Source organism: Aythya marila (genome assembly GCF_965140915.1).
Source record: "Aythya marila genome assembly, chromosome: 1".
Taxonomy (NCBI): domain Eukaryota; kingdom Metazoa; phylum Chordata; class Aves; order Anseriformes; family Anatidae; genus Aythya; species Aythya marila.
The window spans coordinates 172642241-172669168 of NC_139042.1; the positions used below are offsets into that span (position 1 = coordinate 172642241).

The window sequence follows — 26928 nt, forward strand, 5'->3', positions numbered from 1 at the left end:
GTATTAATGCATATCCACTCAGAGAAGAGAGTACGCACACACACACACACAAAAAGACAGAAATAAGATTTAATAAGAATGTAGCAGAACTCGCAGTGTTTGAGCACAGGGCTCAGCTAGACTGGCCCCTGTTTATAATTCACTGGCCCATTTTATCCTTACCCCTTTATTTATTCATGCTCATTCCTCTCCAGTCCACCCTGACATCCCTCCCTTTCCCTTCTTTTGGTCCTTCTGCTAAACATCTCATAGTGAGCCTCACATGTTTCCACAAAATATCTGATGGAAAAATTTATGATCCTTAGGTTCTGTTCCCCCTTCATCCAATAACAGGTCCAGTACTCCTGCAGGTTGTAACGCCCTTTAGTCTGCAAGATTTCTGGGGAGGCAGTTTATTGGGTTGACCCATCTCAGTGGCTTTCCCACCAGGCCCAGGAGCTGATCACTCCCCATGGATGGCTCTGGGAGCACTGAGTGAAGGTGCCCTGTTGGTAGACACTGGCTTGTTGGGCTCCTCTGGTCCCCTGGGGCCTTGTGTTTAGCTTTTGGTCATGCTGGCTAAAGGTATCATTGGCCATCTGGTGCACAAACACAGTCTTCAAACAAGTTTTGGTGTTTCTGAATGCCTTTATCTCTACCCTCTCAACTCCAGCCTGATCTCATCACGGGGCAGTTACATTATTTATTGCAGCCAAAATCCATTCCTTTGAGATCTGCCCACAGCTCTTTCCCAGTTATATATTCTCCTGTAGCATGGTTGTGAAGTATCTTTGGTTTTAGTTATTTGGAAAATGGATGATCAAGACACTTAAAGAGCATCTTCTCTCTCCAGATGTTGTCTTTTCAAAGGAAAATTTGGTGTTTGTTTTCAGCTTTACAGTAGTTTTGAATTACCTGAATGTTTTAAATGCACATGGCATCAGTGGAATAGATAACTAAATAATTTTAATTAGTCAAGTGAAATGTAAAGATAAAGTATAATAAGATAACATAAAATTATCATTTTTTCCTGCTGATTCTATAGTGCTACCCCATGTGTCATCTGGAAAATAAAGCAGCATGAATGCCTTTCCTAAGATGCACTACAACCGTAGCATGCCTCATGCCTCATTGTCAACACTGAGGACACAGGAATTACTGCTGTGTCTGTAATTGATTTTTTAGTTCACTGGCCAAACATTGGGGAAAAAAAAAAAAAAAGAAAAAGTGCTTTTTTTTTTTTTTTTTTTTTTTCCAGGTAAAATTAAATATTTTGCTTTGCTTTGAAAAAAAAAAAATACAGCTGTAAAAATACCTTAAGTTTGCATTAGCATTTTAAAAAATAAAGTTACAAATTGTAAAAAGTCATGTGGAAACAATTTTTTTTTTTTTTACCCTTTCTGAGGGTATTTACTTTTAGATTCAATGTGTACCCAAATTTAACTAGATTTCAGAAATAGTTATATTGGTTGGATACTGTAGTTTTAGCAAATGAACTCTTCAATGAAAAACATGACACCTTTAGTGATGGTTTAAAACAAGATTTAATAATTATTATTTATCATATTTTTCAGTCACATATATATATATCATATATATATAATATATATCATCATTTGTTCAATCACTATAATAGATGCTAAATAAGCAATCAACAGAATAAGTATCTTAAGTTGCAAATCTAAATGCCACTTTCATTGACAATACACATTTTTAATTCTATCTCTGAAATTCTTACTCAAAACCACCGATCAAGCCGGAATCATTGAGTTCAAAGGGCTTTGAATCTCATCTCCAAAGGTCATCCTTAGTGAAGTTCCTGTCAATGCTCTTCAAGTGCTTCTTTGGGAATTGGTGGCTTGCTGCATGCCAGAGGTAATGAGATTATGACTGGTATAGGAGAAACCTCTGCTTTTTTGCCTTCTGTGCTGCCCGCTCTCCATCTGGCCTATGGAGCAAATGTTTTATGTTCACATAATGAAACTGAAACTTGTGTCCCTGAAAGTTTGTCTGTTTTTTTTTTTTTTTTTTTTTTTTTTTTTTTTTTCCCAAATGTACTGATGGCTAATCAAGGAAAAGATCTTACCTCTGACAAAGAGCTTTGTGTTGCTTATGTTCTTAGATCACCACAACTGCAACAATATCACCCCTAGTACCAACAGAGTATGATTAAACCAAATTCAGTTTCTTCTTTACCTGCTTTTAGGTATAACAGAAGGATAATGAAATTAATGAAATGAAGGAACTGGACAATTTGTTTCTTTTCAAAGATATCCATCTATCTTTTAATAGAAAAACTGTCAGTGTAAATATTGGCTTAACTGTTGCACAGTATTTTAATTGCTTAGCTGTAGCAGCTACTAACACTTCTAAAACTACCAACAATATGCAACAATACCATGTCTGTGTGCTTGTGTGTGAGAGAGATTTTGCAAGTTTATTTGTAATCCTTCCTATCTACAATGACACAGTGAGACTGATGTGACATACTGAAATTGCTGAAGTGTAGCAGAAATATAACCTACATTTGCTTTCTACGTCAATCAGAATAAAGAAAGCAAATAGACTATGTGAACAAGAAAACCTACTTTTTTGTGGTTACTCTAGAGTAGGACAGTGATTTAGAGCCTATTGTGGAAAATACTACATCATAACCACTAATTTTATTTTTATTTTTTTATGTCGGTACACTCCACCACCCCTCAGTTTAAATATTTTGGTGGTTACAGATTTTTTTTTCTCACAGAATTTTTCTAGGTTGGAAGAGACCTCAAGGTCATCGAGTCCAACCTCCAACCTAACGCTAACAGCCCTCCACTAAACCATATCCCTAAGCTCTACATCTAAACGTCTTTTGAAGACTTCCAGGGATGGTGACTCCACCACTTCCCTGGGCAGCCTGTTCCAGTGCCTCACAACCCTTTCAGTGAAGAAGTTCTTCCTAACATCTAACCTAAAACTCCCCTGGCTCAACTTAAACCCATTCCCCCTCGTCCTGTCACCAGGCACGTGGGAGAACAGGCCAACCCCCACCTCGCTACAGCCTCCCTTGAGGTACCTAAAAAGAGCGATAAGGTCACCCCTGAGCCTCCTCTTCTCCAGGCTGAACAAGCCCAGCTCCCTCAGCCGCTCCTCGTAGGACTTGTTCTCCAGGCCCCTCACCAGCTTCGTTGCCCTTCTCTGCACCCGCTCAAGCACCTCGATGTCCTTCTTGTAGCGAGGGGCCCAAAACTGAACGCAGTACTCGAGGTGCGGCCTCACCAGAGCTGAGTACAGGGGGACGATCACCTCTCTAGCCCTGCTGGTCACGCTGTTCCTGATACAAGCCAAGATGCCGTTGGCCTTCTTGGCCACCTGAGCACACTGCTGGCTCATATTCAGCCGACTATCAACCATCACTCCCAGGTCCTTCTCTGCCTGGCAGCTTTCCAACCATTCCTCTCCCAGCCTGTAGCTCTGCTTGGCGTTATTGCGCCCCAGGTGCAGGACCCGGCACTTGGCCTTGTTAAACTTCATGCAGTTGACCTCAGCCCATCGGTGCAGCCTATCCAGATCCTCCTGCAGAGCTTTCCTACCCTCAAGCAGATCGACACACGCACCCAACTTGGTGTCATCTGCGAACTTACTGAGGGTGCACTCGATGCCCTCGTCCAGATCATCGATGAAGATATTAAAGAGGACCGGCCCCAGCACCGAGCCCTGGGGGACGCCACTAGTGACTGGCCTCCAACTGGACTTGGCTCCATTCACCACGACTCTTTGGGCCCGGCTATCCAGCCAGTTTCTAACCCAACGAAGCGTGCGCCAGTCCAAGCCAAGAGCAGCCAGTTTCTTGAGGAGAATGCTGTGGGAAACAGTGTCAAAAGCCTTGCTGAAGTCAAGGTAGACCACATCCACAGCCTTTCCCTCATCCACCCAGCGCGTCACTCTGTCATAGAAGGAGATCAGGTTCGTCAGGCATGACCTGCCTTTCATAAAGCCATGCTGACTGGGCCTGATCGCCTGCTTCCCCTACGAGTGCTGCATGATGACTCTCAGGAGGATCTGCTCCATGAGCTTTCCTGGCACTGAGGTCAAACTGACAGGCCTGTAGTTTCCCGGGTCTGCCCTCCGGCCCTTCTTGTAGATGGGCGTCACGTTTGCTAGCCGCCAGTCGATTGGGACCTCCCCCGATAGCCAGGACTGTTGATAAATGATGGACAGTGGCTTGGCCAGCTCCTCTGCCAGTTCCCTCAGTACCCTTGTGTGGATCCCATCTGGCCCCATCGACTTGTGCACATCTAAGTGCCGTAGCAGGTCACCAACCAGTTCTTCATGGATAATGAGGGCCACATCCTGTTCCCCATCCCCTTCCACCAGCTCAGGGTACTGGGTATCCAGAGAACATCCGGTATTGCCGCTAAAGACTGAGGCAAAGAAGGCATTGGGCACCTCCGCCTTTTCCTCATCTCTTGTAACTAAGTTTCCCCCCGCATCCAGTAAAGGATGGAGATTCTCCTTAGTCCTCCTTTTTGTGTTGATGTATTTATAGAAACATTTTTTGTTATCTTTAACGGCAGTAGCCAGATTGAGCTCCAGATGAGCTTTGGCCTTCCTAATTTTGTCCCTGCACAGCCTCGCTACTTCTTTAAAGTCCTCCTTAGTGGCCTGCCCACTTTTCCAAAGCTTATAAACCCTCTTTTTCCTCCTAAGATCAAGCCACAATTCTCTGTTGAGCCAGGCCGGTCTTCTTCCCCGCCAGCTCGTCTTTGGGCACGTGGGTACAGACCGTTCCTGCGCCATGAAGACTTCCCTCTTGAAGAGCGCCCAGCCTTCCTGGACCCCTCTGCCCTTCAGAACCGCCTCCCAAGGGACTCCACCAACCAGTGTCCTGAGCAGTTCAAAGTCAGCCCTCCGAAAGTCCAATACAGCGGTTTTACTGGTCCCCTTCCTGGCCTCGCCAAGAATAGTGAACTCCACCATTGCGTGGTCACTCTGCCCGAGACAGCTCCCGACGATCACGTCCTCCACCAGTCCTTCTCTGTTTGTGAAGAGAAGGTCTAGCGGGGCACCTCCCCTGGTAGGCTCACTAACCAGCTGCGTCAGGAAGCTATCTTCCACGCTCTCCAGAAAATGATGACAGATGACTTAGTAGGAAAGGACACATTGGTAATCTGCTGAAATATTGTTTGTTTTCCCTTGTAGATGGTTATTAAAAACAAAAAAAAACATCATCAACAACAAAAAAAAATAGTAGTTGTATTATAGTCCTTAATGTGAGTACAAATTTGAATATGGTTCACGTAAATAAAGACTACTTATGTGCATAGTTTGAAAGACTGGCTCCCTATAGTATTTCATATGGGATATATTCCTGATTATCCTCAAGATAGGCAAAAAATCCTCAAATTGGCCAAAGTCTGATTAACATTAGATGTAATTTGGACTGAAACTCATGGCTAAAAGTCAATCCTGTTTCTCTCCTCATTGGTGATCCGTTGCTTCTTGTTTAAACTAAAGATTTGTTTTTGTGAAGAGCTTTAGAAAACGCACAGATGCATGTAAATAAAGCTTTGTACATTTTACATAGGCTCACTGATCTCACAGGAATTACCTGGAATGTAATAAAAGAAGATGCACTTATCTCATATAAGGGTACAGAGCTTGTAAGCCGATACAGAACAGGTTTCTACAGGAGGAGGTGATCACGCGTCAGTGGTTGCTTGCTCCTGCTGTTTCTCTTTGGCTGAAACTGCTTCTCACTGGTCTCTGCACTCAGGAGTAAGAGCTAAAGTGGTAGAGAACTAACCCTACAGAAGAGAGGTTATTTTTCTGTTCATCTAAATACTTGGCTTACTATTATCATTGTTAAATGGCACTGTTCAGGCAAGCAAAGGATCAGTGTAGGAAAAGAGGCAATGTATTTTATTTTTTAGTACTGTTAGTCATTATGTTGGCTTTGCTGTATTACCCAATTATACCTGTCTTTGCAGAGAACATATAAATGAGACTATTATTACTATTATTATTATTATTATTATTATTATCATCACTAATTTATTTGTACAGTGGCTACTACAATCATGGAGAACCTGAATATAGATATGGTCTGCGGTTTTATTTTATCTAGGCCATGGCAACATGTTCGTTTTTTTTTTTTTTTTAACGGTCCATGTATATGTATATGCATTACCTATGCAACTTTCAGCAAAGAAAAGATTCAAACCGCCTAGCAGAGAGTTGTCAGATTTGGTCATGAATGATCAGGTGACAAGGCTGAGAAATAGTGATCATAATGAAGAGTGGAATTCAGAAACCTTTACTTGATTTAATGCTAGATTTATCTATGATGCTACATTTATGATAAATATATATATATTTATAATATATATATAATATATATATATTATATATAATATTAATATATAATTATATATAATATTAATATATAATAATATATATATAATATATATATAATATATATATATAATATATATATTTATAATATATATAATTTATATTTATATAAATATATATATATATTTGTGAGTTACAAAATAATAATCTGGAACAATATCTTGTCTTCTGGTCTGGAACAAATTTCTCAGAAGTAAAGGAGTCAGAGCTACAATTTAGTGTCATATGTGCTGTGCAAATATGACTAAAAAATTCACTCATCTAAACAAAAGAAATGTAAAGAAATGTGAAAGAACAAGAATAGGTAGAAATTATATATATTTAAAGTTATTTACTGTGTTTGTTTAAACATACTCTTTAAGCACATTCAATGTTTTGTGCTGTTGCATACAATGAGGAATAATAATTACTCAGCTTTATATTTCCTAGGATCATAATTGTGAGCACTCAAGTTTTTGTAGCAATAACACACTGATTAATGAGATAGCTATTCACAATTTCACTACATGAGAAAATGCTGTAAAAGTGGCAGGCTAATTACAGGATATACTGTTAATGAGTAAGATATGATTATATCTGTTTTCCAAGTTACATGCTCATATTACAGTGTTTCATCTTCTGTAACGTAATGTATACATATATTACGTTATACATAATAATTGGGAAAACTTCACAGTCTGTACACATAGATATATCTCAGTCTCTTTCTTCAGTCCTTCTTCACATTGATTTCAGGCAGGATTACTTGCATTAGCAGGACTGAGGATGCAGGACTGAGGGTTTGCAGTGGTTCTGAATAATGAATTTCCGAAGGATTCCAGAAATGACAGTTCTGTAAACATTTTCTGCAAAGCAAACAGCACACTTTGAAGTCTGTGCTTGGAGAAGAAGAAACAAAACCAAACTGCGAATCTTCAAAAGTTCTATCTCCTTTTTGTGGAATGGTTCAGTGCCTTAATGAGGTTAATTTGTATTAGGTTGTGGGGAAATCCTTTATCTGCAGCATAGAGGCTTTCATTTTGCATGAATGTGACAGATACTGTACTTACTGCACAGGAACTTAATTATTTGATAGCATAAAGACCTGAAATCCCTGCATTTCCTTTCAAGGAATATTCATAGCATACTCTAGATGGTAAACAGAAACTAGTGGATGGCTAGCCTAGATATTCAGTGATTGAAATATATATATGCTTTAGTAGGTTGTTTTGTTTTTATATCTAGAAAATTTCAAAGCAGTTTTATTAATGACAAGACACTATCAGTAGTATATGGTTATCTTTTATTCTATCCCATTTTCACATATCTTTTCATCCCTTGAAGTGCTTTTCTGTAATGTACATGGATATAAGTGACCATTTCTTCTAATTATAGTCTTTTTTCAGATAAGAGCCTTTAAATGCCTTATTTCCTGTTTAGGACAAAGTGAGTTTCTTTCAAAAGTTTTGTTTTAGAATGAACATTTCTCTCAAAGCTTTTAAAAACAACTCTTTTAACTGGCTTCCATTCCAGATGGCTATTGGTGTACATAATACCAATATGCTTAGCAGGTATATTATGACATTTCACAGTATCATGGAAAGATTTAAGTTGGAATCAACCTTAAAAACCACCCAGTTTCACCCCACCTGCTACAGGCAGGGACACCTCCCACCAGACCAGGTTGCCCAAAGCCCCACCCAGCCTGGCCTTGAACACCTCCAGGGATGGGGCATCCACAATTTCTCTGGGCAACCTGTTCCAGTGCCTCACCACCCTCAGAGTAAAAATTTTTTCCTAATATCTTATTTAAATTTACCCTCTTTTATTTTAAAGATATTCCTTATCGTATCACTATTCTCCCTAATATGCTACCATTCATTTCTAGAGACATGGTAGAGCTGTGTAAAACTATGAAATGAGACACTGAAAGGACAAAATTTCAAGATCACTGAGACACATCAGAACACAGAAAAGAACTGAAATCTAATATAGTGAAAAATTACGTGGGAAGAAATTCACTACGTTTTCTTTTTAGACTCAGTGTCTTTTTTTTTTTTTTTTTTTAATGTACCTTTCATAACACAAAAATCATTGAATTTTTGTTAGCATGTGTGTGTAGAAAATATGCAATTGCCTATCAAAATAAAGATGAATGTGAATTTACAGAAGCAGTATGTGCTTGCTCTCTTATATATTATGCATATGAAAGATATCCTAGATTATTTTTTATTATATTCACAAAAACAAAAACAAAACCCAACCCTTATAGTAATTGTATTAAGAAAAATGAATTTATTTGGATTTTCTTATTGGCAGAGCAACCTGTGAAATGGTTTGGAAAATAATTAAAGTACTTAAAATATAAAAATATTCACTCAGCATCAAAAGAATCAAAATCATATCATCATATAAAAATATGCAAAGTGCTTTCCTTGCAATTGAATTAAAAATGATATTTTTTTCCCTAGATTTCTGATTTATGTGTTATATTTCAATATCTCACAATATGATGGATCATGGGTTAATTGTGTTTCACTGTGTTACATAGTTTCATCTGTAGTACAGCATGATATGAGAGAGTATAATCTAACCTGATGTAGCACGATGTAGTGAGTGACTACAAAGATCACAGGATGTTCCACGGACTTTGTTCTACTGAAAAATGCATAATTGCCTGAATGAAATGTTTAGTAGTTTATGTTTTGTTAATGAAGACCCAGAGTCTAATTGCTGCCTGTGGCTTTTGTCTCTAGGCACATTCTTGGGGGCCATATCTTACATCAAGTATACTCTCTTTCCTCAGCCCTTTTGAGAGCTGATACTGTGCAATAACAGCTGAGCAGATCCAGTCATAGATGTTGGGTTCCTGAAAGCTGATTGGTAGGGCCTTTACCTTGTAAAAACTCTCAATTTTGCCATTAGGGTGTGAAAGGTAGATGTACTGCTCAGTACACAGGCTTTGCATAAAGCATACAAAAAGTTAACCAGCAGATGAAATAGAGGGGCTGCCAAAATACATATTGTTTTGCATAATTCGTAGTCCTTGCTGTACAAAGTAGTAGGTCAATACCAGTTAAAATTTCAGATTCTTTCTCTATTCCTTCTGATGGAAATGAACTATCCCCGGAAATACCTTGTCTGTTTCTTATTTTCTTTACCAGTGACCACTGCAAGTTCTGTTAAAATTATTTTTCTGATTTCTGGATCCTCTCATAACTGACTGCTGAACCAGAAAGGTAGTTTTCTTACCAGTCTTACCAAACTGGTCCTCTTATAGGACTCCAGTAATATGACTCTAGTAATTGGTTAGATCACCAAGTGGATACTGGATAATGAAGATTGTCCTGTTGCAGGGCTTTGAAAAGCTTTGATTCCTCATGTTTCCAGATTACCTTTGCAGTGCCAGGCAGAGAGACTTAAAATGTGATTCCCTAGTTTGTTTGTTTATTTTATTTTATTTTATTTTATTTTATTTTATTTTATTTTATTTTATTTTATTTTATTTTATTTTATTTTATTTTATTTTATTTTATTTTATTTTATTTTATTTTATTTTATTTTATTTTAATTTTATTTATTGGGATGTGGCTATAGAAAATACACAAGTGTTTATGGGAGTCCAGAAATTAATATAGTGTCTAGGTTAGTTTTATAATGTCTCCCCACTTCACTGGAACAGTCCTGTATGCAACATTCTCCAATTTTTCTTTAGCCAACATTTTCTGCCTGAGATAGTCTTACTACATTTGGAAAAGAAATCATCTTCACATTCTACTGTTAGTATCATTGTAATTCTATTTTCATGCTTGGCCTTACAGAGCCTAGTTTAATGCATTTCTGATTAAAAACAAACAAACAAACAAACAACAACAAAACAGAAAAACAAACAGTATGAGCCTACCTTGCAATGTTATCAAATTGCTCATCTTATTTTCACAGCTCACCATGTTAAAACCGGGACCTGTGAAGTGGTGGCACTCCATAGATGTTGCAATAAGAACAAGATAGAAGAAAGATCACAGACAGTGAAGTGCTCCTGCTTCCCTGGGCAGGTAGCAGGTACCACCCGGGCAGCTCCTTCTTGTGTTGATGGTGCGACTATTTTTATTGCTTCCTTTGGTTGCATGTTCCTAGGGGGTTTTGTTAGCTTAGAGACATCAATAAAAAAAAGTTTATTGTAGTTAGCTATTTAAAATAAGAGGAAGAAGGCTTCTGCATTTTGAAGGGCATGCCCAAGGTAAACGAGAGGAAGATGGGAAAAATGAATTATTTGCTATTACTCTGTGGAAATGCTAAGTGAAATTATTAGATGCCAATGAAAGAGACCTCTTGAGAGGCTAAATTTGATCTAACTAACAGAATGCCCTCAGAGTTGTATGAAATTCACTTAATTAAAAGTGTTTACACAAAATCTACATGAGCATATCATTTTCATATGCTGCAGTCTTACATTTTATTTATATATCTATCTTTATCATAAAGCAGTATACAAACAAACAAACAGAACAGAGTGTTTTTTTTTTTTTTAATCTTTGTAGGTGAATATATATATATATTTCTGTTCAGAGTACAGTATTAATGTTTTACTTAACAAATCTGGCATTGTATTTTATGTTTTAATTGGGAAAATACCAGCTCATTTTCCACATCTATTTCTCTGAAAGAGGAGCAGGATGGATTCACCCTTTACATGATCTCTTTACTGTTGATATGTTGTTGGCTGTCAGAGAAGCAGTAAATATGTCATCTTTGGGGAATAAATTTAATCAGCCTGTGCTAGACTATAGTGTAGATCAGGCAAAATATACTAACTCAAAAGAAGAAGAGAGCTGGCTTAAAACTTTGAAATCTGTCTGAGCAAGAAAAAATGAGAGTTGGAAAGGAATTCTCTGAAATTACTTTCTGAACTGCAGTAAATTAGAAAACAACAACAGCAAAAAACACCACCACACTACAGAAATCAACTTTGAACCTTGTGCAAATTGCGGCTTCATTTCTTATGGAGATTCTGAGCTGGCTGCAAATTGCAGAATAGCTGTCACTTAATATATTTCCAACATTTTCCTGGAAAACAAAAGAAATGTTGCAATATAATGACATATTAATATGTCCATTCTGAGAACATGCAGATATGGTTATTTTCTTCTGTTGTAGCTTCAATAGTGGAGCAGAAATGGTGGTGCCACATGCAACCATGTCTTGAAGGGGAGGAATGTAAGGTTCTTCCAGATCGTAAGGGATGGAGCTGTTCCTCTGGGAATAAAGTGAAAACAACTAGGGTAGGTATGATACCAAATTTACATGCTACCAACAGGTAAAAAAAAAAAAAAAAAAAAAAAAAGTGCACAGGAAATTGGGTTCACATGGAAGACAGCAGTTGAGAAGAATAGAAAAGTGTGACAAGAAGCTTACTGGGATTGGACTTCCTGGTCCTGCACACTTGTCTCAGCATACTTTGCAATTGCTTGATCATGGTAAGCAGTATGCCAGACCTTCTCAGGTGAGCAGTGGAGTTGAGCTCTTTTTCACCTTCTGGTAAAGATCACATGCATTATAATCTGATATCTATTTCTCTCTGAAACCGGTTGCACAAAATCTATAGACCCTGCTAAGCTGTTTATTTACAGGATAGCAAAAGAACATTTTATCAGTAACATGGAATTGCCATGTTTCAACGTTGAAACGGCTGAGTATGGTAAGCATTAGATGTGTAATATAATACGAGCTGGTTCTTTCTGTCTGGAATGACTGATTTACTACAGAATTTTGTCAGAATTTCAGTAAAATTTTTTTCTCTATTTGACATTTTTTGTTTCATTGGTTCAAAATTAGATTGACAGAAGAATAACATTCATCAAATACAAAGTCATAAAACAAAGTAAACCTGCTGTCACCTAAGCTTTTTAGTACCTAATAGAAACACAAGATTAACAGATTCTTCAAATAAGCAGTAAGCACTCAAACTTCCTAAAACTCCAGAATTGTATCTCTACATGGTCAGTAGTTCTCCATCCACATAAAACATTAAAGATGTGCTCTGAAGATACGCATGCATGTGTGTAAGCATAAACACATTCACCCGTCCACTCCTCCACCTGCACTGGATGATTGTTTTGCTTATAGGTATTTAGTAATTGTTTGTAGAGTCAGGCTATAACTTGCTAGTGTGGCGTATTCTTTATGTAGATGTGCCTGAGTGTCTATGTCATTTGAATGATATGTGCCTTATGTGGGCACTAAATTTCTGGTACACCTCAGTTGTAGTGATGTAGTGTGTACTGGCTGAATTATATTCCTTTTGTTCATCAGAGAGATCTGCATGTCTCAGTTTCTGTATGCATAAGACTTTTGTCATTTTGACATTCTTCAAAGGAAGGATGCTTCCTAGATATTTGATATACAATTGCACTCCTGTATCCTCTTTCAAACGTATTTCTTCTGAAGCTAACCTTGCTTGAATTCTGCCCACACATAACCTTGTACATGCCAACACAAACCCGAATTTATGCACGTAAGATGTGTGCATGTAATACAGCTGAAAAAACTTCATAACCATCAATAATAACAATAGAAATAGGAAAAGAAGTGTGTGTCTGTGTGGCATGCGTGTGTGTGTGTTTTGAAATTTGTTGCAGTTGCTACTACATTATATATGGCACTATTAGTGTTAAAGAATACATTACACTTCATATTTAATATGACTCTTTAACAAGCAGTAAATAAAAGTGTGGGTCTGGATTACCCTCCTGTAGGAAAAAAAAAAGTCACAAAAAGGGGAGACATCAATAAGAATCTCTCTGAGGATATTTCTTTCTCTCTTCCTCCCATTTTGTCAAAAGATTATTGTTATTATTATTTATTTATTTATTTATTTTTTTGTATTGGTCAAGGCTATGAAGTTCCACCCTTAGGAATACAAAGAAACATGACTCTTGTCCTCAAGGGCTAATGCCTCTGCTACAGACTTGTAGGTTTGGCTCTTTGCAGGAGTTAGTCTCTTCTTGCCCTTGATGGTTGGTGGCAATCCTTAGGACTCATTTTAAGGCTTTTCAGAAGAGATGCTATGAAAAAAAAAGGCCATCTGGGACACTGATTCAATACAATGGCCACCATAACCTGCTTGCCAAACTATCAACAGCAAAAGGAAAATACAAATCCCCTTAAATTCCCCACCATTCATTTTACCTTCTAGTTTGTCCAGATACTATGCGTTTCTTCCTTCTCGCTTCATTTCCTGTGCTGTTGCAGTACTGTTTTCAGACATTCCAAGTTTGAATTAATATTTCTGGCTGAGAGTTGGTCTCAGTCATTGACACCAGGTAGTAGGGGAATGAAGGTTTCTATCTTTCTGGTTAAAAAATCTCAGGAGAGTGAGATTTTAAGACATGCCATTCTGATGCCCAGGAAAATATACATTGCTATTAGGAATGCCAATGATTGTGTTAAGCTTGCTTTCAAAAGCAAGTACTTTTCCCTAATACGTAGTGACTACAATTATTTTTGTAGCTCCTCTTTCTGCTCTCCCAAGTCTATAAATAAAAGGAAAAATTCTAAAGTGCTTGGTGGTTTCAAAACCTCTTTTTTTTTTGAGAAAAATGTAAAAGAACTGTACAGGGAGTCAGTATTAAGAAGTCATGAATAATAACCTTCTGATTGTCAAATGAAATAACCCATATGTGATTATCATGTATAATGTAAAAGCATAAAGAAACAAAGGGAACTGAACAGCCTGGGTGAGTTAAGTGTACTCCAGAGGAGCCTTGTGAAAGCCTTCCTGAAATGTCTAAGTAGGTCTATATTCACCTCCAAATGTTTATGTAAGTTTGCCTCCTTCGTGTGCAGAAAAGGTAACCCAATTAACTGATGAAGTATTACCTTCTCAGCTACAGGACACCGGATTCAAAAGCAGCACCTACATTTTCACATCTCAACCTGTTAATAGTTAAGCATTATACTATAGATAAAAGCAGTAATAGAAAAGAATGTATTTATCTTGTCCACATCTGTTAGCATATTTAGTCACAGTGCTTTAAAGCCTGGTGGCACCAACTTCTTGATATTTATCAGTCACTAAGCAAAAAGGCCAAATGAATGATAAGAAAAAAAAATTGATTTTTAAAAATGTGGTTTACTTCAGGTTTTGCATCTTGTTCAGAAATGGGGACCTAATAAGGTTATATATTAATAATAAATTGGAAATAGAATGAACTTTATGGTACTCAGAATTCACATAAGAAAAGTAATGTGGCAATTATTTACCTTAGAAATGCAAAATAATATAGTATTGAAAAATTAAATTTTATTTCCTAATTTGTCTACGTATTAATGGGAGATTCAGATGTTCGGGTTTAACCATAGAAAAATAATGAAAATGAGGTGGGGAAAGCGTGTGTGAGCAAACTGAATACCAAATAAACTTATGCTAGTTTAGAATTGATAATTTTGGACCTGGGTAACATGCAAGTGGGGAAGGATATAAAAGGGAGTAACAAATTAACCAAAACACTATTAAAAAAAAAAATAATACTATTTTCATATAGAAAAATGCATGTTCCTGAGCATTTTACAAAAAAAAGAAAAAAAAAAAACAAAACAGAAAGGAAATATGAACTTTTATTAAACAAAGGAGCCCTTTACAAAGACTGGAAAGCATTCACATAACGTCTGAAGAGAAAAAATCCTATTTCTTATTTCTCTCCAGTACATGGCGTACCTCTTCCACATCTGAGGCCTCTCGTAGGGACTTTTTAAAGGGAAATCCAAACGCCAGGCTTTACTTTTATTTTTAAGAATAAAAGTAACGATATAAAAAGATATAAAGATATAAAAAATAAAGATAGTGTTGTCCACTATCTTTATAATGCAGGCTTACCTCAGATAAGAGCAGAAGCTATACGTGCCTTGTGTGAACGTGCAAGCTTCAATGCTTCCTGGGGTCCTGGTTCTCCAGTCATCCACCTTAGGAGTAGATTGGTCATAGCTTCTGGACAGCCTGTAAATCCAGGTGTCTTTTCTGCAGAAACTGGGATGCAGGAAAATGTGAAATGGTGCACCATAAATCTTACATTCAAATCCAGGAGCTTTGACTGAGGAAGTGGGAAAATTCTCCCCCATTCACACCTGGGAGTCGGGAAATGTCCCTGCACTTCAATTCAGGGACAGTCTGAGATTCTGTTTCAGAGAAGGTGGGCTGGTATTCTACAAAAATGTAGAGAAATGTGTATTAATGTTTTGCATATGAAGTACTACCTTGTCCTTAAACTTTTAACTTGATTTGTTAGAACTGCAAGGGGAATAAGGGGAATAATTTAATGCTAAGTTCTGGTTAAATTACTCAAAGTGGAATTCACCTGGCTTTGCTTAGGATAGGACTGTCTAGCTTAAATTGTAGGCTTTCTTACTAGTATTGGAGAGAACTGTCTGCTTCCAGAGGTCAATTTGTTTTGTTCTATGATGTCAGATGAATTTGGATATGCTTATGTCTCCCTATAACTCTGAAGGAAAGCTATGATGATTAGCCTAGGGTCTAAAATTTAGATGCTTTTCTTTGAAAAGAAAGATGCTGTCTAGGACACTTTCACTGATGTAGTCTTCAGTAGGAAGCTGATCAAAAACTTCCTTAATTCTCTGTCTGTTTGGGAATTTTTGGGCTTTGACCACTATCAAATGCAATATAATGTAAAAGAAGCTTCAGAACTCTTCATGCTCTGAAGATATACAGTGATATGCTAAAAAAGTGAATCATACTCTGGTGAGCAACATCACCAGTATCTGTTATTCAGCAGAAATTGGTAACCAGTGCCTATCCTTTTGGGACAGTCTAGTTGGTGTAACAATAAGAGTATAAATGAACCAAAATGATCAGGTGTATTTCATTGCAGGTGTTAATAATTAACTTCTGAAAATGTCTAGAAGGTGAAAGTGAACAAAGTAGTGTTTTCCTATTAACAAATACTAACAGTATTTTCACACAGGTTGTATAAGGCCATCTTTTGGAAATGTACATGTAACTTCTGGAGTAGCTGGATACTCACACTTTTTTTGAGAAGCAGAAGAAACTGCAATTGTCACTCAGAAAACTAGGTATTATTTTTAATGTGAGGGGAAAAAATATAGTCCAGAACAGAAAGAAATCAATAGCTAATATATTACTATATGACAAACCAATATTAGAAATAGAGTGCTGTAAAAAATAAAATAAAGTAAAAAAAAGTAAAATAAAATAAAATAAAATAAAATAAAATAAAATAAAATAAAATAAAATAAAATAAATATTCCAGGGACAGAGAGAAATAAAAGAGAAATATTACAAGGCCAAAAATAAATCCATATTGAATCCATTTATCTGCATTCCAAATCCAAATCTGCTTTCCAAATCAATACCAGAGATAGATGACTAGTGAGAGAAGAATAGAAATATTGCCAGGATGTAGAGAAATCCATACTGAGAGTGTTTATCTACATTCCAAACAATATTGGAGAGAGCCTGAAGTCAGATATTTGTAATATTCCATTTAATCTAATTTTGCATTATGGCGTCCAGAATTTAAAGCAAACTAAAAATTGAATAACGTTCTTGGAAAAGGAGAAAGTATACTATCCAAACATACCAACTGGCTGTGTGTGAAGCCAAATGGTGTTCAGCATGTGAATTCCACTACTCTGCAGTTCTCCTGTTACCTATAAATTCAGCTTACATTTTTACTCTTTCTCACTTGCAGATGCTGGAATGTTTCTAAACTGATTACAGTTGCTGATAGGAGAGGCAGTAATTGTGTTTTTGTTTCAATTTATAAAATATGTTGTTCATAACTGTTTCAGAACAAAGAATGAAAGAGCTTCCTTCAGATACCTTTACGTAGTAATGCTTTGTAGTGGGCTAAAGGAGGAGGGCTGAAGGCCTGAGACAGATTCCTGAGATTCCCAGTATCAGAAGGCAGCATTAATGGTGACTCAACTATTACCAGTGCTGTCATAACCAACACATGAATAAGACAACACAATAATATAGAGAGAAAATATGTCCTGGGATTCAAGAAGGAAAGGACATTATTTTTTCTTGAAACTGAGCTTGATATCTATGTTAGTAATGCACCTGTTGTTGATCTTTGCTCCTCCCTATCAGCAAAAGATGCATTGTGTCTTTAAGAGGCAGCAGAAAAAAAAAAAAAGAAAAAAAAAAAAGTATTACTGTTTTCTTCTGTCAAAGTTGAATAGAAATATTGCTATTGTGGTAGCTTCTTCCCTTTTATCGTTATTCTTCTTCCTCCAAGCTTTTCAAAAACAGCACTGGTGATGAAGTAACTAAAAAAATCAGAAATTATAAGCATCGTGTATAGGGTATTTTAGGATGTTTCCAATAGGCTGGATGTATGGTAATTGTGGTCAGTCTGTTCTAATAAGGCAGTGCATTTCTTGTGTGACATTTATTTCAGTGTAAAACTACTGTTAACCTCCATCACATGGAACACTTTGCCTTTTGCTTTGACCACTGTGAAACCTGAAGTACTTACAAGATAAATCAATAATGTGTCTGTAGTAAATAATTACGGGAAGTGTTTCTTCTAATGTGTTTAAGGAACTGTATTAATAAATTTAGAGACTACCTTGCTTTAAAACTGCTATGTCCCCCTGCCTTACTTCAGTCTCAATCTATAAGTCTATACCTCACCTTCTACCTTAAGTTTGGGTGAAGATCTACAGGAATAACTCACAAATAGTGACTAACTATACTTTGTGGTTCATAAAAAGCATGCAATTACAATACACGTAAGTGTACAGACCATAGCAAAATATTAGGCATGGAAAGGAGTGATTGCACTTGTGACAGCCTCTTTGTTGCTATGGTATCTCTTTCCATGCCTTTGGCTAATATGTCACTAGCAGAAATTTGCAGCTGTCTCAGCATGTTTCTCATTGCTAACTCAGAGACCTGCTGTATCTAATCTATCATTAAAATAGTCATAAATGCTATGTATACATTTTCTTAAAAAATGCACACAAGTCTCAGGGAGCAAATGAACTGGGAATAGAAAAGATAACATTTTCTGAAGTCAAGCTAGCTTTTTGTATTTGTCAGTGATGATTGTTTTGATATACCATCACGATTCTTTCCTATTGAAGAACTGTATTTTTTTAGGATGTTGAAACACTAATTTTTTGGACACTTGGACATTTTGATGGAAATAGCATCCCTGGATCACACATGTAGTAAGCTAAGTATAGCTTTCAAGAAAGTTTGAGTGAATCACCAGTTTTCAGGGCTATGCAAATCACTGAATCCCTTAAAAATAGCTACTGTATGCCAAATTTACTTTAACATGGAGTTGGCAGGTGTAGTTCTACCCTATGAAAAGGTTCCTGTTTCAAGTCTGGTTCAAGTCTGGTTCTGTTTCAAGTCTGAATAGGTTCCTTTTTCAGTGCATTTGGCCCACAGAAATCTAGGCAAGCCATATTCCACCCCCCTCCCCCAAAAAAAGCATACTAAAAAAAAAAAAAAGCAAAATAATAAAATATAAAACAAGTTATAATGAAAAGGGTTAGAGGAGGGATTAAAAGGGGATTAAGGTAGTGAAAGAGGCCACTTTTAGTGAAAGAACATGCATAGAGAGTTTGCCACAAGACCAGATAACAGAGATAGTACAATGTGCTATGCAAATGCTTTGAGGTGGAAGTAATAGTTCAGTACTGAATTTTCTCAAAAACATTTGACCCTAAATACAGGAAATCTAAATCATTTACTAAATTAATTACAAAACATAGTGAAATGCAGAAGTCAGCAATCCAGTGCTGTATGATGTCACATGCTGGACCTAGTTTCCAGTTTTGCCTTAATTATCTTTCATTTCATACTTGCCACTTCTGCAACATAAATATGGACTTCTTGACTTGATTATCAGGTGTAAAAAAGGAACTGTCCCAAATCCACTGAAATATGACAAAACAAACAAACAAACAAAAAAGCAAGTCCAATGCATCCCAGAAAGTTATGAAATAGGCTCATAAAAATTGGAATGATGAAAATTTTAATTGCTTTTTATTTAAAGTGTTAAATGTTTTAAGCAAAATCATAGACTGCAAAAGGCAGTGAAGCTTGTTGGACACGTCAAGGTATGCAAATATTCAACCCAGAAAATTTTCTGTCTCAAATTTTGTTTGATTTGAGTCCTAAAGATACCGATATTAAGGACTGAAAGTGAAGAACATCAAAAGAGAGACTGGGTTAAGGGCAACATTTATAGGTATAGCTCTTTTGAGCAGAAGGCATTTCTATTTTTTTCAAAGTAGCAGAATTTAATTGCCTAGGTTTGCAATTTTTTTTTTTTTTTTTTATATATTTCTGTCCCCAGCTGTAACTCCTTGTGAGTACTCTGGGTCTTGTCTCTGGGTTACACAGGGCTATTCTTTTTTTTTTTTATTATTATTATTATTATTATTTTTTTTTTTTTTTTTGAGCAGGTACGCTGTACAAATCATGAAAAATGAAATCTTTTGCAATCCTTTCATCACACTCATAGTGTTAGTAATATATGTTATAGAATATGCATTTTTATGAGGGGATAGTTTTCCTTAAGGTAAGACTAGCATCCATTGTAAATAAGTATTTTAACTTCTCCAGAACCTGAAAATTAATGGAATTAATGTGAAATCAAATGAAAATATTTTGCCACTGCTACAGAAAAAACACAAATGGATTCAGTTGCATGTCACTAATTAAATAATTGCTGATTTTTGCAAACATTACTTTCTTCCACGTGGGAATCCTCCAATCCATCAGTCCAGTTGAGAGGTTTTCTGCCTTTGTCCCAAAAGATTCTACCTGTGATTTTTTTTTTTTAAATTTTTCTTCTTCTTTTTATTTTTTCTTTATTTTTTTTTTTCTCCCCAGTTTTTCCTTTGCTGGCACATTTGAGCAAACTAACCTCATGTCTGAAGAATAATTTTCTGCCTCTGTGATGGAAAGTAAGAATGAGTTCTGAAAGCTGTATGAAAATTACTGGTTTTCTCCACTACTCTACAAAGTAGAAAAGGTCTGACACCAAAATCAAAGATGTTTCCACTCTCATTTGCAGTTTCCTTGCCCTTTCAGAACTGTGCAGAGGATATTCTTTGAATATCTAGCAGTCCTTTTAAATTGTCATGGGAAATCTTTATCATCTTCTAGAACCTCATAAGTTACCATATAGGAAGATGATTTTCAAATGCCAGTATGATATGAGTCATGCTGGGATGCTCTAAAACTAGTGCCCTTCCTTGTCTCATCCCCTTTTTTGGTCTGTGATGGCTTTGGATCATTTCTGCAAGTTAGAAACATTGCATTTCAGCTCAGAAGGATGAGAGTATTCTGAAACTTGGCATAACATGCAAAAATAGCTGCAGGCAGAAGTCTTGCCTCTGTATGGCAGAGGCAAACTATACATCACTGATCATCTATAGAAATGATCTGAGGGGTGGAAAGGTGGCCCCCAACTGTCCAAAAGGTATCACTTTAAATTCTCCCAAATCTCATAATTTTCTTGAGGTATTTCTTTACTCATTTGGACTATTTATAAAATCTCATATGTTCTATCTTGTTTCAGATCTGCTTTTCTGCCTTCTAATAGTCAGACAGAAATAGATAGTAATGAATACCAATTAGAGAAAGTGTCATACAAAGCATTTTACACAATCATCTTGTGGAGTAGTGAAAAGTTCTCAAACCAGTTGGAATCAGATTATTATTATTACAGTAATGAAGATAGTCCTGTCCTATAAAAGAATTCAAATTTAAGCAAAAAATGTATTTCTGGCAAGAACAAGTGAAAGATTGATCTCTAGGACTCAATTAAAAGAAAAAAAAAAAAGAAAAAAAAAAGAACAGGAACAACATCAAATTTATTTCCATAAGAATTTCAAAATTGTTTATGTTTTCATAGCCTATCATTTACTCCTTCTTCCACCTTAATGAAGATCATGTTCATCTCAGGAAAGACACTACTGCTGTACATAGAGAAAAGACTCCAAAGGACTACATATGTTTTAAAAGTAGATGTGTCTCAGAAACTACAGTCCTAATGACTATCATTGAACACCTTCCATATCTGCAGTGAGAAATGTCACAGAGCTCTAAAGTGGAGATTTGGGGTAAAGCTATGAAATACCCAGTTCACCATGACTTCTTTGTATCATGTGACCATATGACCTGTAGCATTATGTTGGCAAGACCTCTAAAACCAGAAGTGAATATATGTCTCCCAGTTTATGAAGTTGGATATGATATCAAGTGAACAATGAGTTATGTCTCAACAACCTGTATCTACACACTCAAGACAAATAGAAGATTCAAGAATTTTCATGGAGCTTCATATTTTAAGAGGTCCAAAGCATCTGTGCCTCTTCAGGTTTAAGAATACCAGGAAATATTTTACTAATGCCAGAAAGAAGAAAAACAGCTTTTTCCTATATCTTGAATTCAAGCTTTGTGGCTCAGCAACATATCCCTGCTAGAAGCAGATTTATCTCTGCTTGTTCTTTTACCAACTTTGGCAAATGCACTGAAAAATCACAGAAGTTGTTCTAGAATTTTGAGATCCCTCTCTCCTGCCTTGTTTTTAGAGTGATATTGGAAAGAAAAGAAAAAGCATATTTATCATCTTCAAGGCATCTTTCTAATTCCAGTTGCCAATACTTATTGTTCAACATTATACACAATAAAAGGAACAAGAAACATTTTTCTAGAATGTAACTTGTCATCTTTGAAGCTGATGACTTGCAAAGCCAATTTATTCTGGAGTCATTCAAGAGATTACTATTCAAGAGTCCTTTTTATTTCTCTTGACCTTAAATCACAGCATTGTTACTTACCTTCCAGAAATTTTTGAGCCTTTCGCTTTTTCCTTCTTTACTTGAGAATTCTGGTAATTAATTGTGATTAGCTACTCTGATTCATTCAAGCTTATCTTGTCTCGGGTTGTGTACTAGTCAGGGGATAATGAGAAGACACGGGTATGTCCAGGTTCTTTAAGAAACACAAATTAAATGGAATACCAAAGCAAGTTCTTAGTTAAATGTATAGTTTGTCTTTTCCTTAGACAGGATACATCTTTTCTGTGTACTATGAAGTCCAAAAAAATAGTATTAAAGTGATCCCCAGTACACAGGAGTTATACAAAGTTGTAACTTTCACTTGGAAATTTCCATAATACTCAAGCAAGAAAATATTTCTGCTCAGTTCATGAGTGATGACAGTAACTTGCATCAGTTTATCTTAAGTTTGGGAAAAATGCCAGGGAAGACCATCAAAGCCATCATTTTCTGAAACTAATATCAACACGATATGCTATCTGCTTCCAAGAATGTCACAGAAACTTGTGAGTTCTACATGTCAGAAGTGCAAAACAATGACAGTGAAATTTGTTGTCTACATGCTACTTCAAGCATGGATGGTACATTCACTCTGTTTTGTGCTTTATGTATTTATTTACTTTATTTAAATCAACAATAGTGGTTTCTCTTTTTCATTCTTTTTCTCTAACGACCAAGATGACGACGATAATTAGTTGGGAATGAGCAACTCTGACTACTTCCTATTGAACCAGACTTTACATATTTTTCCCTAGGCAGTGAGAGATCATACTAATTGTTCATCTATGAGAGCTTTTAGGTGAAAAGCCTTTCAATCTTCACTTTTCCTGCTTCTATTAAGACTTCTATTAAGGGTGACAGGGATTTTTCTGTTATCCTTTAAATCTGCCACCTTTCTTCTATTTCTTACCCGTATTAGAATGATAGTGTGATGGGTACTCAGACTGGAGAAAGGTAAAATTAGATTCCCTTAAAATAATTTTATATTCTCTAGATGGGTACCCACTACTCTGTCAGCACCCACTACTTTGCCTAAAATTTCTCTGATCATGGGAAAGTCTTTTCATTTGGAGATTCTAAATGGATAGAAAAAGAGGAAAATGATCGAAGTGTTTCAAGTTGATGACTGATTCATTGTTTTTAAACATTTTTTTTTTTCCTGCCTGGATATTGCTCTGCTGTTTTCTAACTTGTTTTTTAGTTGTCTTATATTCCCTCAGCTGTGGCAGTATTCGTGGAGCCAAATCTGAGTGCACTACCTCAAAATGCCAGCAGTGGAAGCTGGTAATCAAGAGGGGAAAAATCACCAAAGGAATCTCTGACGCTTGGGACAAAGGCAGAAAACACATCAGTACTGCACTAGCAGAGCAGCAGGTACCCTCATAGAGAAGATAAAATTACAGGTAAGGAAATAATTTATGTTTCTCTTTTGATCTCATCCAAATGGCTTATTGTCCATTCAAAATCCCTGGAAAAATAACACACCTAGGGATAACACATTACTGGGAATAATTTGAAATTGAATCTTACCCAATTTCTGGAAAAATACATTACAAGTTGGAAATACAGTTTACGTAGTAGGCAATTTAAAACCTGATTATTTATTTATTTACTTTTTTAATATTAGAATATTGGTTTGTTAGAGGTTTCCCTTTCCAGTCATTAAAGTAGGTTAGTCAGGTTAGTTAGGTTCTTTAGGTTAGTCAGAAAAGATTAGTGAAAGACTCTGTTCCCATCTCTGCTTTTCCCTTCACTTTTCTCACAGTTGGTAGGGTAGTATGACTCTTTATAATGCTTCAGTTTGCCTATCTGTTAAAAGGAATGAGTTTATTTTTATCTTCCATTTGAGGTGACTAGATGATGTAAAAGAGAAGAAAATTACATTTATTTAATTAATTGTCTTGCAGTCTTTTATGCCGCTATGCCGCAGTCCCACTATGGAGTTGTGATCACCACAAAAACCACAAGAGGATATATCCTTGTCTGAATTACAACAGTTATTATCTGTTACAGAAAGTAAAATAAGGTTTATGTTTAAGTCTTCTTTCAATATAAAACTGTTGCCTGTAAATGAAAAATTTTGTGAAGTTATAAGAATTTTAACATAAACTTGATTTCTCTGCTGAGTTACAGAATCATTGAGAAAGTTTAGTTATTTGCATTGTAGTGGCACTAATTTTTGGAAAAAATAATAATGAAATGTATTTGAAAAAGTAATGAATTAGATTTATCCTTAACATAACTCATATGTCTTCATCACTTATACACTATAATAATTGTCCCAGTGAGCTGTATCAATTACGTTGATTTTGTAAACTATCAGGTTCAAGGAAATATAAATCCAGAGCCATATTTACTTTTTTTATAGTATTGAAATGTGTACATATCTTGTTAAATCAACATGCTATCCAAGTTATCAGTTTAAGATTGTAATAGAGGTTTCTAATGATCTACAGCAGGACTTTTAAGTTTAAAGGCATAAAAGAAAAAGAAGAAAAAAGAGAAGAAGAAAATAATTATCTATCTGTTGTAAGCATTGTTTAAAGAAATTTAGGTGACTTTTTGAGGTATTGTGTACCCCTTTTCAGAAGAAATCTTTATCAGCAGGTCCAAAAACTATCTCAAATACCTACATCAGGAAGTAGCTGCCTGAATTGAATAGCGTGTTTTGAAATGTGAAATGTCATCTGTTCCTTTCCTGTAGCTTAATAACCATAGAAATGACTATAAGTAGAGTTGTCCTCAGAATGATCAAATTTTTCAAACTTTACACTTTTTTTGTTGTTGTTTGCTTTGTTATTATATATATAGAAAGAACACACTCAAATCTTTCATTTGAAAGAAAACACATTCTGACCTCATGCCTCTTTTCTGTGTCACAGGTCTATTCATGGATTTATTTTCAAATATCTTTTCAATTACTGTTTTATAATAGTTAAGAATTGCTGATATGCTTGCAAAAGTGAGAACCAATGCTACCTATCCGCTTCTATTTGATTTTGGTGACAGATCAGTGAGTTTGAGTTTGAGTATGTTTAAAACTTTTCCTTTGAGATTATTGTTATTGTTTGGGGTATTTTTTGAGACCATGCTAAGTGAATTTACTCTGGTTATGAAATGTTTTTTCCTGTCTTTCTGCACTTTTACTTATAAGTTAAAGAAAATTCCATCTATCCCAATTTTGTGTTCTATAACTAATTCCATAATAGTGTAGTACTTGACATGTGTTTGTTTCTTAGGCAAACGTGTAAAACTCTTCAAGTCCGAATGGAGAAGTAGAGAAAGGAGGTTTCTGCTGTGCCTGATGACAATTTTTGATTTTTCCACACACACAAAATATTCTGGCTCCACGTTGGAGCACTAGTTGCACTAGTCTTGGTCGGATTCTAAGGAAGGGCCAGAACGTTCGTTGAGGAATAAAGAGTCAAACCACTCCAGAAAATGTGTTCCAGCCCTGGTTTATTACTCACAGAGCAGCAGGTGTGTACAAATACAGGTTTACATAGTATTAACAGGAATTGTTGTACCTTACTCTTCATTGTAGTTACTGAGTTTGCTACAGATGCCCAGGAATCATTGTTTATCTGGGCAGAACTCCAGGAGGGTGGTTGTGCTGTTAAGCAGCTCCAGTGCCTCAGTCAGATGCTTTTGGGAGCCTTTAAACATCTTTCTTCACTCCCTCTCCTTTCAAATTGATGAACGTGTGTTTCTCACTCTCATAGGAAAGCATGAAAAGAGAACAGTGCTTAAAAAGGAAGTACTTGGTACATTCAGCTCGGTGGTGCTTCATAGTTGAAAGTTCAGTATTTCATATCGGATTACTTACAATTTAGAAAAAGATGGGAAAGGGGATTTCTACTATATCCCCATGATACAGTAGATGATGTCTGTTTAATCTTAAAACCATGCTTAATATGAAGAACTCGGTTGTTTTCAGAAATGTATGCCATGCTCTAAACCACTTTACTTCTACCTATTTTTCCAGACCTAGCTGTAAGATCGCTTGGCACATGCTTAGTATACATGGAGCAGATGGAAAACTCAATTTACATATGAAAGCCCTTTTAAATTTTTAACAGTGATTGTCTAGGTTCACATTTTTTAACCCCCAAAATTTCCTGCTGAAATCATTAAGAGTAGTGGAAATGGAATATCTGTATCACTAAATACAGAATTATTCTTCAAATAGCATGGTGTGCAATGAGTTTTCAATATTTTGTTTCTTTCTAATGGACAGTCCTAAGCATGAGAATTATCACAAATGCAATTCTGATTAGTCACAGTGTAATAAAAGCAAGAAAGAATTAAGAACTTTAGAGTCTGGTACTTATCAAAACCATTAAAAACTTCGGGGCCATTTAACTCTACTGGGAAATGCCCTATTTAATTAATAAAATGAGCTAGATTTGTTTGCCAAAAGACATACCTGAGGATCTAGAATTCTAAAGTGTTCTGTTACAGGCTTTCAAATATGTTTAGACATGCTTTTCATACTGCAGTGCCTAAAATAAACTTGAGAGAAACAATTAATGCTTTTGAGTCTTGATATCAAAAGATAGGTATGGCTGAAGTATTATGGGGCAGGAATAAAACATTTGAAGACTTGAAAAAATGTCTATGAATACTTAACCCTCACTGAAGGTAAATGAATTCATATAGTTGTCATTACATATTTTTTCAAAACTGCTCAGAAATCACTTAATTTTTGCCTCTTCTCACTAACCCAAG

At 36.0% G+C, this 26928-nt stretch overlaps 1 protein-coding gene across 1 annotated transcript in view; it reads left to right on the plus strand.

Annotated features, from left to right (window-relative positions):
* Positions 1–25472, plus strand: part of TAFA2 (TAFA chemokine like family member 2) — a 183260-nt gene extending 157788 nt beyond the window's left edge. Inside the window, exons 3-5 of the mRNA XM_082751986.1 lie at positions 10297–10449; positions 11512–11636; positions 25440–25472. Coding sequence (XP_082608112.1) covers positions 10297–10449; positions 11512–11636; positions 25440–25451 — 290 coding nt within the window. The 3' untranslated portion in view covers positions 25452–25472. The remainder of the gene's footprint in view (positions 1–10296; positions 10450–11511; positions 11637–25439) is intronic.
* The last annotated feature ends 1456 nt before the right edge of the window (positions 25473–26928 follow it).